General features: G+C 42.5%; 1 protein-coding gene across 1 annotated transcript in view; it reads left to right on the top strand.

Moving 5' to 3' along the window:
- LOC137267618 (uncharacterized) overlaps positions 1-16,299 on the top strand; it is a 52,215-nt gene that overhangs the window by 18,641 nt on the left and 17,275 nt on the right. Inside the window, exons 8-9 of the mRNA XM_067802130.1 lie at positions 804-833; positions 2,659-2,679. Coding sequence (XP_067658231.1) covers positions 804-833; positions 2,659-2,679 — 51 coding nt within the window. The remainder of the gene's footprint in view (positions 1-803; positions 834-2,658; positions 2,680-16,299) is intronic.

Raw genomic sequence — 16,299 nt, forward strand, 5'->3', positions numbered from 1 at the left:
AAAGTGTGTCATTATTATCTTGTAAATATCTACTTCGTCTTAAGATTGTATTAGGCCTTCCTGTCTTTTCTGTGCAGCAATAGCTGTCATTTGTGTAAATATGTGATAGCGATTACATGTAGCTATTTACACTCATATTTACATCCGTGAGTATATTAACATCACCTATTTGCTCTGAGTAACATAAGGGATACTGAAAATCTGGAGGAAATTCATTCATTCATTCATTCATTTACTGCTGGTGACACCAGATTTGGGCTTCACAAACTGTGTCCATGCTAGGGTCTTAAGTATGGAATACTGTAAGGGACATTCTCGCGATCTCGACCTTTAGAAACAAGCCTAAAAAGCCAAAAGTGCGAGAATGCGAGATCGCGAGAATGCGAGATTTGACCAAAATCTCGCGATCTCGCATTCTCGTGTTTTTGGTACAGAGCACGTTTCTGTCAAAAGTCCTTCTGTTAAGCCCTTCTGTTACCCCATCGCCCCTTGCTAGTGGGAAGCTTGCATACTTGCACAAGCAGTATGTTTTAGACTGCTCGTGAGATTTCAGTGTCACTCACACTCACCCACACGTATTAATTCAACATGTACGTATATACACGCACTCGCACACACGTACATACATACATACATACATACTAACGTATAAACACAGTCTTAAAAACCTCACACATTGTGAATCCATATCAAAAGTTATAGTACGCATTGTATGTTACCCCTTTGAAATAACATCTAGTTCCATTACACACAGTCTTTAACATCGATGTTCCGGTAGTAACAGTTTCTTTCTTCTTTTACAGCTCAGCCCTGTGGGCGAAGGAGAGCATTGGGTACGTAAACATGCTCTGAATTGAAAGTTAAGCGAAAAGTGTCACACCATTTCAGTATGGGACTGACCGTAACCAGATCTAGTTGTATACAAAGAAGTACAAACACGTGTCTTTGATTTGGATCATGTTTTGTCACTTGGTGGAAATTGTGACGAAACCAAATTATAAATTTAAACTTAGATAAAACCTTGGCTAAATTGTGACGAAACCAAATTATAAATTTAAACTTAGATAAAACGAAATTACCTAAAAAGACTGTCAACAAAGGACAGGAAAACAGAGTACCACAGATATATATTTTAAATCTAGGAATTAAATCTTAAACATTTTAATTATAGAAATCAAATATTATCAAATCAGGTCAACAACTGAAGGTAGATGACCATACGAGGGTCCATGGGAACTTACAGTACATTCGCTTCCTGCATGGACCCTGACGTGATGAACAGAATCACTTCCCAAAAATGTCAAGCAGGAGGCTATGCGAAGTTTGACAAAAGCGGTGAAACAAGTACAACTTTCTAGTTTTCTCTACACAAGAGATGATAAGAGCGAACAGAGGAAAAGGATTCGTTATAAATCACATTGTAAATCGATCCACTGATTTGCTCTTCTTTTGTTGACATTGGAAGTTCCATTGAGGACAGTGATAATGTATACGTGTAAAGGTGTATATGGTTAGGCAGGCAAATGCTTGATTGTGGACTTTCCTAAAACCTTCTCCCACGTACTTAATATATGAATGCTCTTAACATAAGAAGTACAATTCTATTAAAACATTTCTACCCAACATAGTTGAATACTCGTTTAAAAGTCTTGTGTATGCATTGCATAAAGCTCCATTGTAATGCTTCATATAATTAGTTGGATCCCGAGCACGTGATCATCTATACCCGTAATTAAGAATTGGTGAATTTCTCAGAAGTTTCAATTTACCAAACTCATTAGTATATCGGAGAAACTTACTACACGTAACAGAAGCATGGCCAAAGGAAGAATTGGAACATTGGATGCCAAGTATATGTGAGATTGTGGGGATGTTGACAGTGGGGAATAAGTGAATAGGATATGTTGGCGATACAAAAATGTTTCTATATATGTTTACCGAAAGAATTAACAACTGCTCCATGCAAGAGTGGCATCTTTCCCTAGATGCTCCTTCGCTGTCGTTTTACAAATCACATAAATCGCTGCTGACCTGTGAAAAATATCTATCATTGAACATAAGTAATAAATCTAAACGTCTTTTCACGTTATTCAGATCAGGATCTAGTGCACTTGGTATCAAATATACTAGACGAAGTATTGCCTCTTCCAATGACGACATTGTGTTATGTAAACACTGTAAAAGTATCGAAGATGAAATTCATATTGTTTATATTTGTAAACGCTATGAGGATATGCGTCGCCGTTACATTCCAAAAACGGTCCATGGATACTATTATTCCCTCCATAGCATATGTACATCATCATATCATAAATAACTTTGTCAAGTACTTAGAACATGTTTATTCTGCTCCTGTTAGCGTTGTTTCATGAAACTGGTAACCAAAATCACTATTGTACCATCTTGTTCTATGGGTCGTATGGCCTTTATACAAATAAACCCTTCTTCTTCTATAATAAGAGAAAATCCAACTCAAGACAAGAATGGGGGTAACCGTAAACGTGTCCATAAAAGTAATGTTTCTAATTGTAGTAATATCACGCAGTTTTTGATATACTTTCGAATGCTCAATGAAAAACATGAACTGGGAAATACATTTGTTATACAATTGCTGATAATCATGCCCAACCTGGCATAGATTCAAACTTTTATTTGCAGATGAGGATGAACCTGAATCCGGTACGTACAACAGTAAAATACCTGTGGTAGCCTTGCATTGATGGTATACAATGTACTTGTAAGCCCTAAAAGAAACGTTTATAAAGTGTGAGCGACCGAGTAAGTTCCAACTGCCCAACTGTGCCAAGTAAAGCATGTGTTGAACACAAAATGAATATATAGTTCTGCCTTGTTAGCAGTATTGACAAACTTTATGGATAACAACTTCTTTAGTTAGTGAGCGTGACGTTTCGATACATATTCTTGTGCGGTTGTCGGTTATTGTAGTTTACTGTACTCCCTAACTTCTAAAGTAAAACTTAAAGACGTTACCCTTGTGCCTATATCAGGGAGCAAGAGACGTAGGGTGCCGTCACTTAACGGCCGCCTGGGCGCTGACCATGCACGGCCCATTCCTATGTTGCACATCGACGTAAAGCTGGTTTCCAGGGCTATCTGGCGGTGTCATCAGAAATGACCTGCCGTCGACAGGTTCGACGTCGGGACGCTTTAAAGTCCGATGTAACTCGATTTTTGGCAGCTTTTCACGCTGCGGGTACTTGTCATGTTTCGTACATCGACCCCAGGGTTTTGATTTGACTCTGGATCGGAAGCCCTGTGTCTTGGCTTTCACGTCATGTGCGACACATGCGGGTGCAGTCATGTTTTCCCACCCTTAAAGCCACCCAAAGCTAAGCCCCGTGCGCGTAACGGAGGCCAAAACAGCTCAGATTTGATATCACCAGGGTTTGATCTATGCATCCTGCGTTCACTAATTGTCCCATCCCGGGAGAAAGAGACATACTGCACACATATCATACATGAAAATTCGGCCACGTGCATGAAGCACCTGGGGTTATCACGGGGTCGACATGGGGTGCCTGGTTGGGCGTCCACGCCCATTTTCCCATCTGTTATAGACCTGTAATTTTACCAAGACAAAAGCCTTACTCGGAGAGCATCTTTTAAACGTCACTCGAACGTTGAATATTCACATCCTATTGACAGGTTTCACATCGACGTGAAGCTGGTCCCCAGGGCTATCTGGTGGTAACATCAGAAGTGACAAATCTTTACCGGGTTCGACGCCGGGGCGCTTTTAAGCCCGATTTATGGCAATTTTTTCACGCTGTAGGTACTTGTCATGTTTCGTACATCGACCCCAGGGTTTTGTCTTCGACATGGGTCGGAAGCCCTGTGTCTTGACTTTCGCGTCATGTGCGACACGTGTGGCTGCCGTTATGTTTTTCCACCCTTAAAGCCACCCAAAGCCAAAGCCTGTGCGTGCGGCGGGATGCAAAACAGCTTATTTGATATCACGCGAGTGAGTGAGTGAGTGAGTGAGTGAGTGAGAGTGATTAAACATACCTACACATACACTTACGAATTGAAAGCCAGAACTGCCCATTAGCTTTTGGTGTCAGGTGTACGCCGTCCTTGGCTAGCAGCGCAGGTCCCATCCTCATGTGCTGGCTGTGTTCCCAAAGGGTGGCATCCAGACGGCGTCGCAACATCTTCTTCAAGCGCCGGTTCGCCTCCTCCACCTTCCGCTTGTAGGCAGAGACCGTCATGTTCCTTGGTTTTACCCTCGGAAACAGACTCCCTATCACCGCCCTGGAGCCTGGCCGTTTCCACCGAAGGTAGTCCAGAAGATCCAGCAGGTCTTCGACCAGGTCCCGAGGATCAGTAGAGGCCGACACGTCGTTCTCTCCCACTTGAAAGAACACAATGCCCTGAAAAGCTGCATCAAGGGCATCCACCTCAGCTTTCATCCGAGCGACGGTCGCCCCTCCGATCCCACGCACGGTAGTGAGGATGCCATGTGGAGGGGGACAGACTTGAACAAGTCGCCGCACGAAACTATGCCCCAGGATGGCAAAGTGCAGTGGCTTTGAAACAGGAGCTTCAAAAAGTGCGCAGGCCATGACTTGAATGAAGTTAGTCTTCAAAAACGATTTCTGACAATGAGTTGTGTCAAATAATATCAGCACAAGTGCCGTGATGCTCGTATCTGACTGCTAAGTATATATAGCCTGGGTCATTGATACGTGTTTGTACTGAGCTCTGCATTGAACTCACGGGATCAATCGTTCATGGATTAAGACCTGTTGTTAGCTTAAGCCTGACACGACTCACTCATCTCGTTCAGTTATGGGATAAAACAACGAGTCAATGATTGGTGTTTTCAGTCGTAATTGCCGCCACTTTGGTTGGCTTCTCACTCAGAAACTCACGGATTAGGCATTACCATCAAAGCATCAGAGCCAAGCTTGTGTGTCCCACCCCGACAAGTGCTTCTGCAAACATGACACCAGTCACGGCACAATTCCAGACAATGTAGTGATGTGATGTGATTGTGTTTGTCTTGTGTGAGGGTGACCTGTAGTAACGCTAAGAATCACAAAGGCAGTGTCTTCGCTTTCTCTCCAGCTCGAATTAAAGACAATACCAAGGCTACATTTCCATACAGCATCAAACAACTTCCATACAACATCAAACTATCGGGAGTACGGATCACACCAGCTGGAACTAAAGACAATACCAAGGCTACATTTCCATGCAACATCAAACTATCGGCAAACATGGAAACCCGGTACTAAGCATCACACCAGCTGGAATTAAAGACAATGCCAAGGCTACATTTCCATACAACATCAAACAACTTCCATGCAACATCAAACTATCGGGAGTACGGATCACACCAGCTGGAACTAAAGACAATACCAAGGCTACATTTCCATGCAACATCAAACTATCGGCAAACATGGAAACCCGGTACTAAGCATCACACCAGCTGGAATTAAAGACAATGCCAAGGCTACATTTCCATACAACATCAAACAACTTCCATGCAACATCAAACTATCGGGAGTACGGATCACACCAGCTGGAACTAAAGACAATTTTTCCGGGCCAGTTTGTAGGCATTGAAAATATGGCACCTTCACCCGGTAACATATTATCAATGCCTCGGCCGAACGACTGACTTTGTAGACCATTTCACTTGGGACAAGGGTTACATCATCTACCCTTTTCCACCTACTTTGTTTATTTCGCGCTTTTAGTTTTTTATTAGTGGTGTTAGGTGTTTTTGTTTTGAGTTGGTAATGTTTGAGTTTCGTAGTCACCTTCTCTCTCTCTCTTGGTAATTTTTTCACGTTAATTTAATGTTTTTGGTTTGGGGTTAAGTGGTTTAGGCGGTGTTACTTTTGTCCTTTTAGTCTGGCATTTATCTCCAGTTTTACGTTCTGTCATTGTCAGTGTTTATTATTCAGTTATACGCACCGCGGTATTCATGGTTTTAGCTTTAAATTTATGTCATTTAGGTTTGGGTTAGCGGATTAGTTTTAACATTGTCGGTATTGATGATTTTAGCTTTAAGGTTATGTCATTTAGGTTAATTCGGAATGGGTTAGTGATTTGGTGTAGAGAGAAGGACGTGGACTTTCCGTTTTAATTTTATGTTACTTTGATTGGAGGTTAATGGTTTGGATTAGAAGGGAACAGCGTTAATTTGTTCTTTTAATTTAGCATGCACCATGATAACCATAGCTCACGAATTATTGAATACCCATACAATTCCCGTACATAATGGACAGATACCTCAAATATGTTAACACAAATGTATCATACAAATCATGAAACCTGGAAGGATACAACTTTCATTCCAAAGTCTGATTGCTGTGAAGGCACACTTGAGTCGACGTAGGAAGGAGGTCGTGGTTCTTCAAGTACTGTTGGCAGTTGAGCTGCTACACGTGAACAACACACACTACGCTTTACATCAACATGCATAACAAAACGTCAATGTCCGTCTGGCATGTCATGCCGTCGCATCTACCCATCAAGTAGATGTCTCACGTAGCTGTAGACACTACAGCAATAAACCGCTCATTTCCCATATGCCACACCTTAGGGAATCGCAAAGATTTGACACGGCAAATCATGAACAATTACCACCAAATCGACCTAGAGTCTCCTGTCAAGACTCGAACGGGTCTGCCTGCGCCAGCTACCGTTTTACCATCATCGGCACTCCTCTCGGGATCGACCCTCGCCTGCTATGCAACACCAGCCTGTCGATCTGCTTCCGACACTATCACCCATCTCTAGGCAAAAGTCAGCAGAGTCTACACTTGCTCACGGGCAAATCAAGACTCGAACGGGTTTGCCTGCGCCAGCTACCGTTTTACCATCATCGCCTCTCGTCTCGAGGTCGCCCCCTCAACCTCTGTGCAACACCAGTGTTTTGCCTGCTTCGTGGCTGAGACATCGCCTGCTTCTAGGTAAAATCACCGGCGTATGCACTTGCTTGCGGGCGAATCAAGACTCGAACCGGTTCGCTGCGCCAGCTACCGTTTCACCATCATCGACTCTCCTCTCGGGATCGTCCCCTCGCCTGCTCTGCAACACCAGCATATCGTTCTGCTTCTCGCAAACTCGCCATTGAGCCCCCTGTCAAGACTCGATAGTTTTCCGTTTTGCTACACCATGGCCGCTTATGGATCGAGCGTCTTCGGCAGAACGAATGATGAATAGTATGAACAACGTCGCGCGCCGTTGCTCACGCTAACCACCACGTCAACCAAGTGCTTGATCATGGTGGAGGTCGGAATTATCCCCCTATGCACAACCTTGATACTTTCCAACCTCCGTGGGCAGACGTAGAGGGCAGCGTCGCAATTTCCGCATCGCCGTTCCGTTCCTGTCCCGTCTACGTTCGTGCCCGGGGAACGTAGGCATTTTCCGAGCAGTGGCCAAGCTGGCTCGGGTTCCCCTTGTGTAGAAAAGTACGTAAATACGTTGGATAGTTAAACTTTCACCTGACGATAGTACACATTTTAAAAAGCTTAGATTTACTTTATTTGAAAAGATAGAGCAACGAAATTTTGCATGTACCTCCGCCATTAAATGGGCTTTCTGGCAATACCATCCAATTTGACATCTGACTTTTAGAAAAGAAGTTACATAGTATTTTTTAAAAAAGTACAGTAAAATACGACTATTTTTTCGAACAAATTGTGCAATATACTTTACAATTTTCAGAATAGATGAAATCTGCTTACACCATTGTTGCCGTCACCAGAAGAGCTTTCTAATGATACCAAAAAATGTATGCTACAGACTAGAGTGCTGCAGTTAGAAGCAAAAAAGACGCAATAAGGCAACACGAGAGCAAATGCGCCATTGAAAGGCCGTAGACGCGAAAAGCGGCGGTATATACGGACGTGTGTAGCCTCTCCAAAAACCATTGTATATGTACATGTGATACGTCGTTAGAAGCAGATTTGAAAGGGCATTCATACGCATTATGGACATTTAGGAACGAGAAAACGATATAAAAATTATCAACGAAATTAACTTCCGATTACCGATCCGTTGACACGGAAATAGCATGCGGCAGTACATGCGGACAGCTATACACAACATTGCAGACGTGCATGTTATACATCGCTAGAAACCCCATGGAAAGACCTTTCAAATGAATCATAGATATTAGAAATCCAATGAGGGATAACGAAATTAGAACGAAAGTCTACTTCCGCTACCGGCGCCGTTGCGACGGAACGGACAAGCGGCATTACCTACGGACATGCCTAGCATCTTTGCTCAACGTCGCACATGCACATGCCATACACCACCAGAAGCGAATTGAAATGCTCTTTCTAATGAATATAAGATACTGAAAGTCGCATCAGACATGTACACATGATTAACCAAGAAATAACGCACTGATGGTGTTGGCGACGCACGGGACACGCGGCATGACACGCAGGCGTATGTAGCTTGACATGCCAGTGCACATGGGCTTGTCGTACATCGTCTTGAAGCCCATTTGCATGGGCTTTCACATGCACTATAGATGTTAGGGATCTTCGAAAGGAGAGAGATATTATAAGGGGTTATTGGTGGGGTCGACATGAGTCGGCGGCGGAAGTCAAGCCGGATAGAAAAGCGGCACTATATGCAGACGGTTGCAGCTGTGCACAGCATTGCAGACGTGCATGTTATGCATCGCCAGAAACCCCATGAAGAGACCTTTCAAATGAATCATAGATATTAGAAATCCAATGAGGGATAACGAAATTAGAACGAAAGTCTACTTCCGCTACCGTCGCCGTTGCGACGGAACGGACAAGCGGCATCACCTACGGACATGCCTAGCATCTTTGGTAGAAAGAAAATATAGCTGAAAAAGATATAGTATGTTAGATATATAAAGAATTGTATGTTTGAACCAAATATATCATGAAATAGACTTTTGCGAAACCACATGAACGAAACATTGCATTGCATTTGAAATTTGACTTATGTAGCGCAGAATGGATATAGAAAAATATATCTGAAAAAGACATAACACATTAGATACATAAAGAATTGTATAACTGAACCAAATACATTATGAGCTATTTGTGTTAACCAGCACTCACCACGTGGAGGTTGCTCATTTAAGAGTGCCATTTTTCTTCTCCTGCACCATTCCCACAACAGCAAGTTCGAACAGCGAACCCCTTTACTACTGCTGTATAAACCTAATGGGTCGAAACTGACATTAGGTTATGGAATTACAGGCTATAACCTACTACTTCTATCCTACGGTTTTGGTTTAATTTACTCTCTGGTCTAGTGTCATGTAACTTTTCCTGCACCATTCCCACAACAGCAAGTTCGAACAGCGAACCCCTTTACTACTGCTGTATAAACCTAATGGGTCGAAACTGACATAAGGTTATGGAATTACAGGCTATAACCTACTACTTCTATCCTACGGGTTTGGCTTTATCAACTTTCCGGTCTACTTTCACTTTCATCTACTTGTTTCTCACCTTTTGGGCTTTATGAGCTTGCCTTTGCCTTTGCTTTTCCCTTCCCCCTACCTTCAAGGGGTTGGGTCTGGGGCTGGAGCTGGCTGGAGGAATCTGTTGGAACTGACGCCGATGCAGATTTCTCAGCGTTTGATGTACCCGCTGCTTGTTGGATAACATCTTGCACAAAAGCACACTCACTAGCAGCCTGTAAGGGAGTCTTCTTAGCGTAGTACCTACTGACAGTCTTTTGGCCATGTGCAAGATAGTCACTGGCCATCTTACGTTTTGCAGCATCATCGGGATGCTGCCTTGCCACTTCAGTCTCCAAAGCTTTCCGAACATCCGTGGCCGTAAATGTCCTCCGTTCGTTTTCGAAGTTGGGTTTAAGGAAACCTCTTGTCCTCTGATAGCGGGCCAACTCGAGACACATATTCCCCACTTCAGTGCCGTCCACTCTCCTGAAGAAAGGCGATTTGTCCGGTAGAGCATCTTCAGGCATGTCACCACGTACATATTGACGGTAATCCCTGAACATGTCGTAATCCTCTTTGGACAAGCTTAGGGTGACCAGGAAGCTCATGGACGTCTTGTGGTCCATGAAAGAAAGTTGGTACCTCCCGGCAACACACCGTGCCTTATTGAAATCTGCCAACTTCATACACGACGGCACTGAAGGTCTTTTGGCATGTCCAAGTTGAATTATCCCACAAGACAAGTACCGCATCACCAGGCGCTGATCGTCCTCAGATGGAAGTTGATCTGCCTTGGCCCGGTCCAGGATGTCCCTCACCTCTTGTCTGGTTGCAGGATCGGTGTACCCCTTTTGAACAACGGAAATGGGCGGCGGTTGTTTGGTTTCATCTCTGAATTCTGTAACAGATTTACGGACCTCTTCGCGTTTATACTGGCTAGAGACACCTGTATATGAACAATGCGTAGCACTTGTAAACCTACGCAAATTATCGAAAACCCTTGGGGACATTTGAACGTACGTTTGGCAGTAGCTGAGAAAGGATTTGACAGCTGACATGTAATTTTTAATGCCACCTGCAGATACCCCATTTTGTGAAAGGACCGTGTTAAAATAATGAATTTCATCTACATGCTCAAATATATCAAAGTTGATACAAGCCATATTACTATTTGGGAAAACATGTTTTTGGATATAATAGAAAAACTTAGAAACGCGGCGACACGTGTCACCAGCATTACGCCCTGCTTTTTTAAGAATATTGGTTAAATATTGATAAAACCCTGAAAGTGTCGGCTCACTTTCAGGGAACCTATCGTATAAGCCAGTGTTTGTAAGATTAGCCCTGACTGTGTTTTGTTTGTAATTATACCGAGTACCACTTCTGGTAGACCCAGTTAAACCAGCACTGGTACTCGGCATTGGATTACTAGTTGAAGGAGAGGCTGCAGATGCGTCCTCTCCTTGAATTGTGTGGCCAAAGTGTACCCTGATGTAATCAGGGATTTGATTTTTGTTGACACTGTATGTGCCACAAAATGCCAGTAGAACCGACATTGACACCAGCTGTGTAGCAGTATAGGACTCGCTACGGCGGCGATTTTGGGCGTGTATGGCGTGTAGACCAGGAGTAGAGCTACCAGGATAACATTGCTTTAAATGCGCGATGCCTTTGTAATATGTTTTACACTTTTGACAAACGACCGAAATGTTTGTGGAAGGCATACTTGATGATAGTGCTGGGACACTTACTTTCTGGGAATGATTGGTCTGGATGTCACAGTCTTGAACAAATTAAGAAATAAACTGCTTATACGATATGTCTATTTAGGGAATAAACCTAGTAATGTTGAGTATCAGTTTGATAAAGTGAGCAACGTAAATGACTGAAAAATGCAGAAATTAAGAACAAACGAGAAGAAATAAAAGTAAAGTTCACTTGCCAATGGTGATTGCCAGCGCTGACTGGTAGTGATCCACTAAGACACTTGGTCTGTGATGATGAAATTGCAGTGACATGCATTCCCTTATATTACCATGTCGCGGTCAGACAACCAATGGGATGGTTTAGATGAAGTTCACGTGGCCAAGCCGGATGTTTCTACGGGGGAGGAGGAAACTGGAAATTGTCCATCTCCATTCCATGCGTGATGTCCATTTGGAGGGGCAAGAGCATGCCAAAAGGTGTGAATTGCCCATGCCAAAGGAATTTTATACGCAAAGTTGAAGTCAGTGGGGCGACGAGGTTTAAAATCACAAAGTAGCGGCATGTCAAAAGGAAGTGACCCAAGCTGAGTGATTATAACCATAAGAGAGCAAGGCAGGTGACGAAATTACAATTGCTGATAAATAGCATCTCCAGGGTACGAAGATGTGAACACAGACGAGTGATATGCAGCTAATCACGTAGTAATTAAGTTTACAGGAAGGTAGAGAAGAACGTGTACTCGTAGTATATACAATCAGTCCATGCGGACAGATCTGAAAGAAGTTATGAAAATAATGATGATAAGGAGTTGCGAACGCAACTCAGTAACTAAGTGGCCAGACAGAGGCGGCCTTTGTGATAAGTTACAGTTGTCAGAGCATGGCGCCATCTTGTCTGTTTGATGCGCGTCGTTACATAAGGGAACGTTTATTCGAATGCACAGTATACCTTGGCACATCCACATTGTCAAGGTATTACCGACCCCTTTTACACCATTGGTTTCTGATGCTGAAGTAACAGCTGAGGAAAGATGCGCGCCAGATCCCCAATTCTACCAGCCACACGCACAAGTACAGTTACATAATGCCGCGCATTCCTTGATTAAAAGACGTTCCTTGAATGCATATTATAACCTGGCATAGACGCACTTTCAAGGGCTTACAGGTGCGTTTGAAACATTAAATGTTGGATGATTGATCGTGAAATTATAGGTGCCGTAACACTGACGGGAGACGTGCGCCAGACCCCCGACTTTATCCGCCATCAGCAGTTGCATAATGACGCGCATGGCTTGACTGTCTGAGGTGACACGAATATACGTCACACCTTGGCACAACCGCACTTTCAAGGGCTTTCCGATGCATTTTAAATCTTTCATTTTGGATGAAGGATAATGAAATAATAGCTGGCGGAGGTACGCGCCAGATCTCCGTTTTTACCTACCAGTCGCACAAGAACAGTTACGTAATGACGCGCATTGCCTGATTATCTCATGTTGCTCGAACGCCCGTTATAATTTGGCAGAGCCGCACTTTCAAGGGCTTTCAGATGCATGTTAAACATTAAATTTTGGATGGTGGATCGTGAAATTATAGCTGCCGTAACACTGACGGGAGACGAGCGCCGGATCCCCGACTACTTTACCCGCCATTGGCGCAAATGCATTTACATAATGGCGCGCATTGCTTGACTCTCAGACGCGACTCGAATGCACATTACACCTTGGCAGAACCGCACTTTCAAGGGCTTTCCACCACCGTAAAAGTTTGTATATTAAGACCACAGGCGTTGCTTCTATGGCTTTATTCCAGTTCGTTGCAACTTTAGCTCTGTCACGTATATTGATTCCTGTGTAGAGCGAATGTCTAATGTTGCACACCAGCATGTTGCACATTTCCAGAATCCCACATGAATCCCCTTGCAAATGCTTTGTAGTTGTAAATATTAACGACGCCGGTATAGCCGGTGAACAGATTTATGTAAATTCCGCCAATCTATATCACCTGCGGTATTTGTTGCATTTCGCACATAAATACCCATGTAGCTCCACCACTAAATGCGCAACGTGTGCGTTTTATACACTGTCTGACACACGCTTTAACTGGCTTTCAAACGCAGTATAGAAATGCATTTTCTAAGGTGAATCGTAAGAGTGGTTGCCATTAGATCATGACCGGACTATGGTGGCATGATGACTACTGTGATATAGAAGAATTGAAGTTCAACAAAATTACACAAACCATCATGTCGGAGATTCAATCTGGACTGGTTACCAGGGGCACCATTAGAATCACGTTTGCATTTTTGGAGAGAGCGTTGGATCGGGTTTCCAACCATGTATAACATGCATAGATATCACAAAGTAAAAGGCTTCCAAAATACAATGGCGCGAGCGACTTCCACCGGAGGCTGGGTGGAAGAAAAGTCTTCCACCGAGACTCCTGTGGAAGAAATTCAGAAGGCCTAAAATCACGGAAACCTTAATTGCTGGGCTATAAATTTGCCAAAAAAGAAACGGAAAAATTCTACGTGACGCGCAAGGGTCCCGCTATCCAATGACGTGCAGGATGCGCGTGTAAGGCGGCGAATGCAGCTCCCAAGGGAGCCGTGCTGCAATAGGTGATACAATCTGGGTGGATTCTTGCATAATTGACACTTAATCCTAACAGTTTTTCCTAATGTTTTAAAGATTATTGAAATATCCCTTATTGATTTTCATCAAGCGTTAATCCACCCTGTCCTTATTAATCCAGTAGAGATGTTCTGGCACAGCGGCAAAGTGACATTAAATACCACACTATCTGAAACTCCGAAGGCATCACCTTAAATTAACAGTCTGAAAACAGCGCCATGACAAAAGTCCAGAATACACCCTTTCTGCATGATACAGTGGTGTACTCATCTGTTCATCTAGATAAGAACAAAGATCACACTGTCCACTCCTGTGATTTTCCGATGATCTCATTTGATTTTTCCTTACTGTTCCTGCTTCTGTTGATGTGTGTCACGAAGGTGCACAGCTCTGGTATCTACTACAAAGCCTGCCCCACTGGTTGCCAAGCAACGCTGACGTCTCACCCAGTTGTGGTGACCACTAACAAAGTCTTTATGTGAGACACTTCGTCGATTGAAACAAGATGGCATAGAATGTGAACGCCTCCTTGCCTATACGTCTGTCTCTGTGACGATTGTTGATTGGTATCCATCAAGAAGAGATGTAGATTTCTGAAACACATGTCCGATCTGAATAACCGCTAGTGACACATGCTAAAGAATCTTATCACAGTTGTAAGGATCAGTAACCCACTTTCGGTAAGGAGCATATACTTTAGTACAATTACAGTTCCTATTATTACTCTTGTGGAATTAAGACAGCCGTTATTGCATGGTACGCTAGAGGAACTTCCATACCTCCATTTGAAGAGCTACCATTGAAACAAAGTAGAAACAGACCTGAGTATTTATGTGGCCACTATCATATCATGCACCTTCGAATTCGTGAGTTTCCTGTAGTGCCCAAATGGTTTAGCCTCATATTTTGGCTCAATACGATGGTGTCTATGAAGTCTTGTCAAATTAGCATATTAGTTGCGTCGTGCGCTAAAGGTTTTTCCAGGCCTCGATTCCTGGAGCTGACCATGATTTTTTACCTCACAGCTCTACTTTAGGTTTGTGATCTTTAGATCTTTAAATTTATCTTTTTCAAATTTATGTTATGTTTAATTTCCAGACGTGGTATGCCAGTGGGCACATAAACGTTGTTTCAACGTTTAGAATAGGTTCGTCCTTAAAGTAGAAATTAGGTTGAAAATAGGTTGCACATGAAAGTTTTTTCAGACGCAGATATCAACGTTGAAGTTTGACTTATTATCAACGCTAAAATGGGTTGTTTTTCTGTTATGCACGGGTGTATTCTTACATAGAAATATTTCTACAGGAAAATATGTAAATACCGTCAGGTAGTACCACAGCTTCAATCGCCCGCGTGTGTGTGTGCGTTGGTTTGTGGAGGGGGGAAGTTAAAGGCATATGCTTTAACGTTATTTTTTTTCCTTTCATACCAAGTAAAGCATTCTGTTTGGTGAAATGTAACTGAACAGTCAAGGTTTTTCCAGGTATCTTTAACAATTTCACAGTCCTAAAATAGTTGGTAATTGATTCAGTGTGATAGTTACACACACAAAAAACTACAAACGGGAGAGTCTGTATACTTGATCCTAAATAAAAACTGTTTTGTAGGTAGAATATTATATGATTCAGTATTGTAACCATAATAGATCAGTGCCATAGGTGCCCTTCCATGGCATAACATTACATATTTCGCAGTCCTTTGGTAGATTAAGACTAAACCTATCGAAGTCGTTGTTTTTTTATTACAATATTCTGTTATGAATTTGGTGCATAGGACTGTTTCAAGGAAATATTTGCTACCTTTTCCACTGAATTTTAGTCTTGACGGTATGTCAATTTAATGTTCACAGTTGTAAAATCTGAAATATTTACCTTTAATATGTTAATCAAATAATTACTTGTTTGATTCCTTCAAAGGTCAGCAAATAAGTTCTGAGTTTACAGAGATGTATAGAGTCATCGAAGGACAGAAATTTCTGCTTTCAACAAACAAAACTCCCTTGTTATACCAATATATATATATATATACAGAATAGGTTTGTTTTCATAGGTCAACCACTGAAAAATGTTTGATTATGCCTACAATTGGGACATTATAGTGAGAGAAGCGTGGTTAGACATGTATCAAAAGTACCGCTTCCTTCATAGGAGACTTAACTTACGAGATACAATGTAACATGACAATTACCGCGACCCACGAATCAAGCTTATCCACAAATTTAGGTTACGGTTTTGTGTATATAGATGAATTTTGTTGATTGTATAAAAATATATATTTGCAAAATTCAAACCGGGTGATGGGTGCTCGTGCTTCGTGAACTCACATTCGGCTATATAATAAAATGTCAAATATGTATGCAAGCAAATATACTGAAAAATAACAAAACAAGTTCATGGAAAACATGAGCTTCCACGCAATTGAGAAACACTTCACATACAAGTAGCCTGGTGAGATAAACATGATGAATAGTATGGAGTTTCGGAAAGATTTCAGCCCGTAACCCCAGTTTTATTTCGTCTAT

Source organism: Haliotis asinina, chromosome 1 (genome assembly GCF_037392515.1).
Source record: "Haliotis asinina isolate JCU_RB_2024 chromosome 1, JCU_Hal_asi_v2, whole genome shotgun sequence".
Classification (NCBI taxonomy): domain Eukaryota; kingdom Metazoa; phylum Mollusca; class Gastropoda; order Lepetellida; family Haliotidae; genus Haliotis; species Haliotis asinina.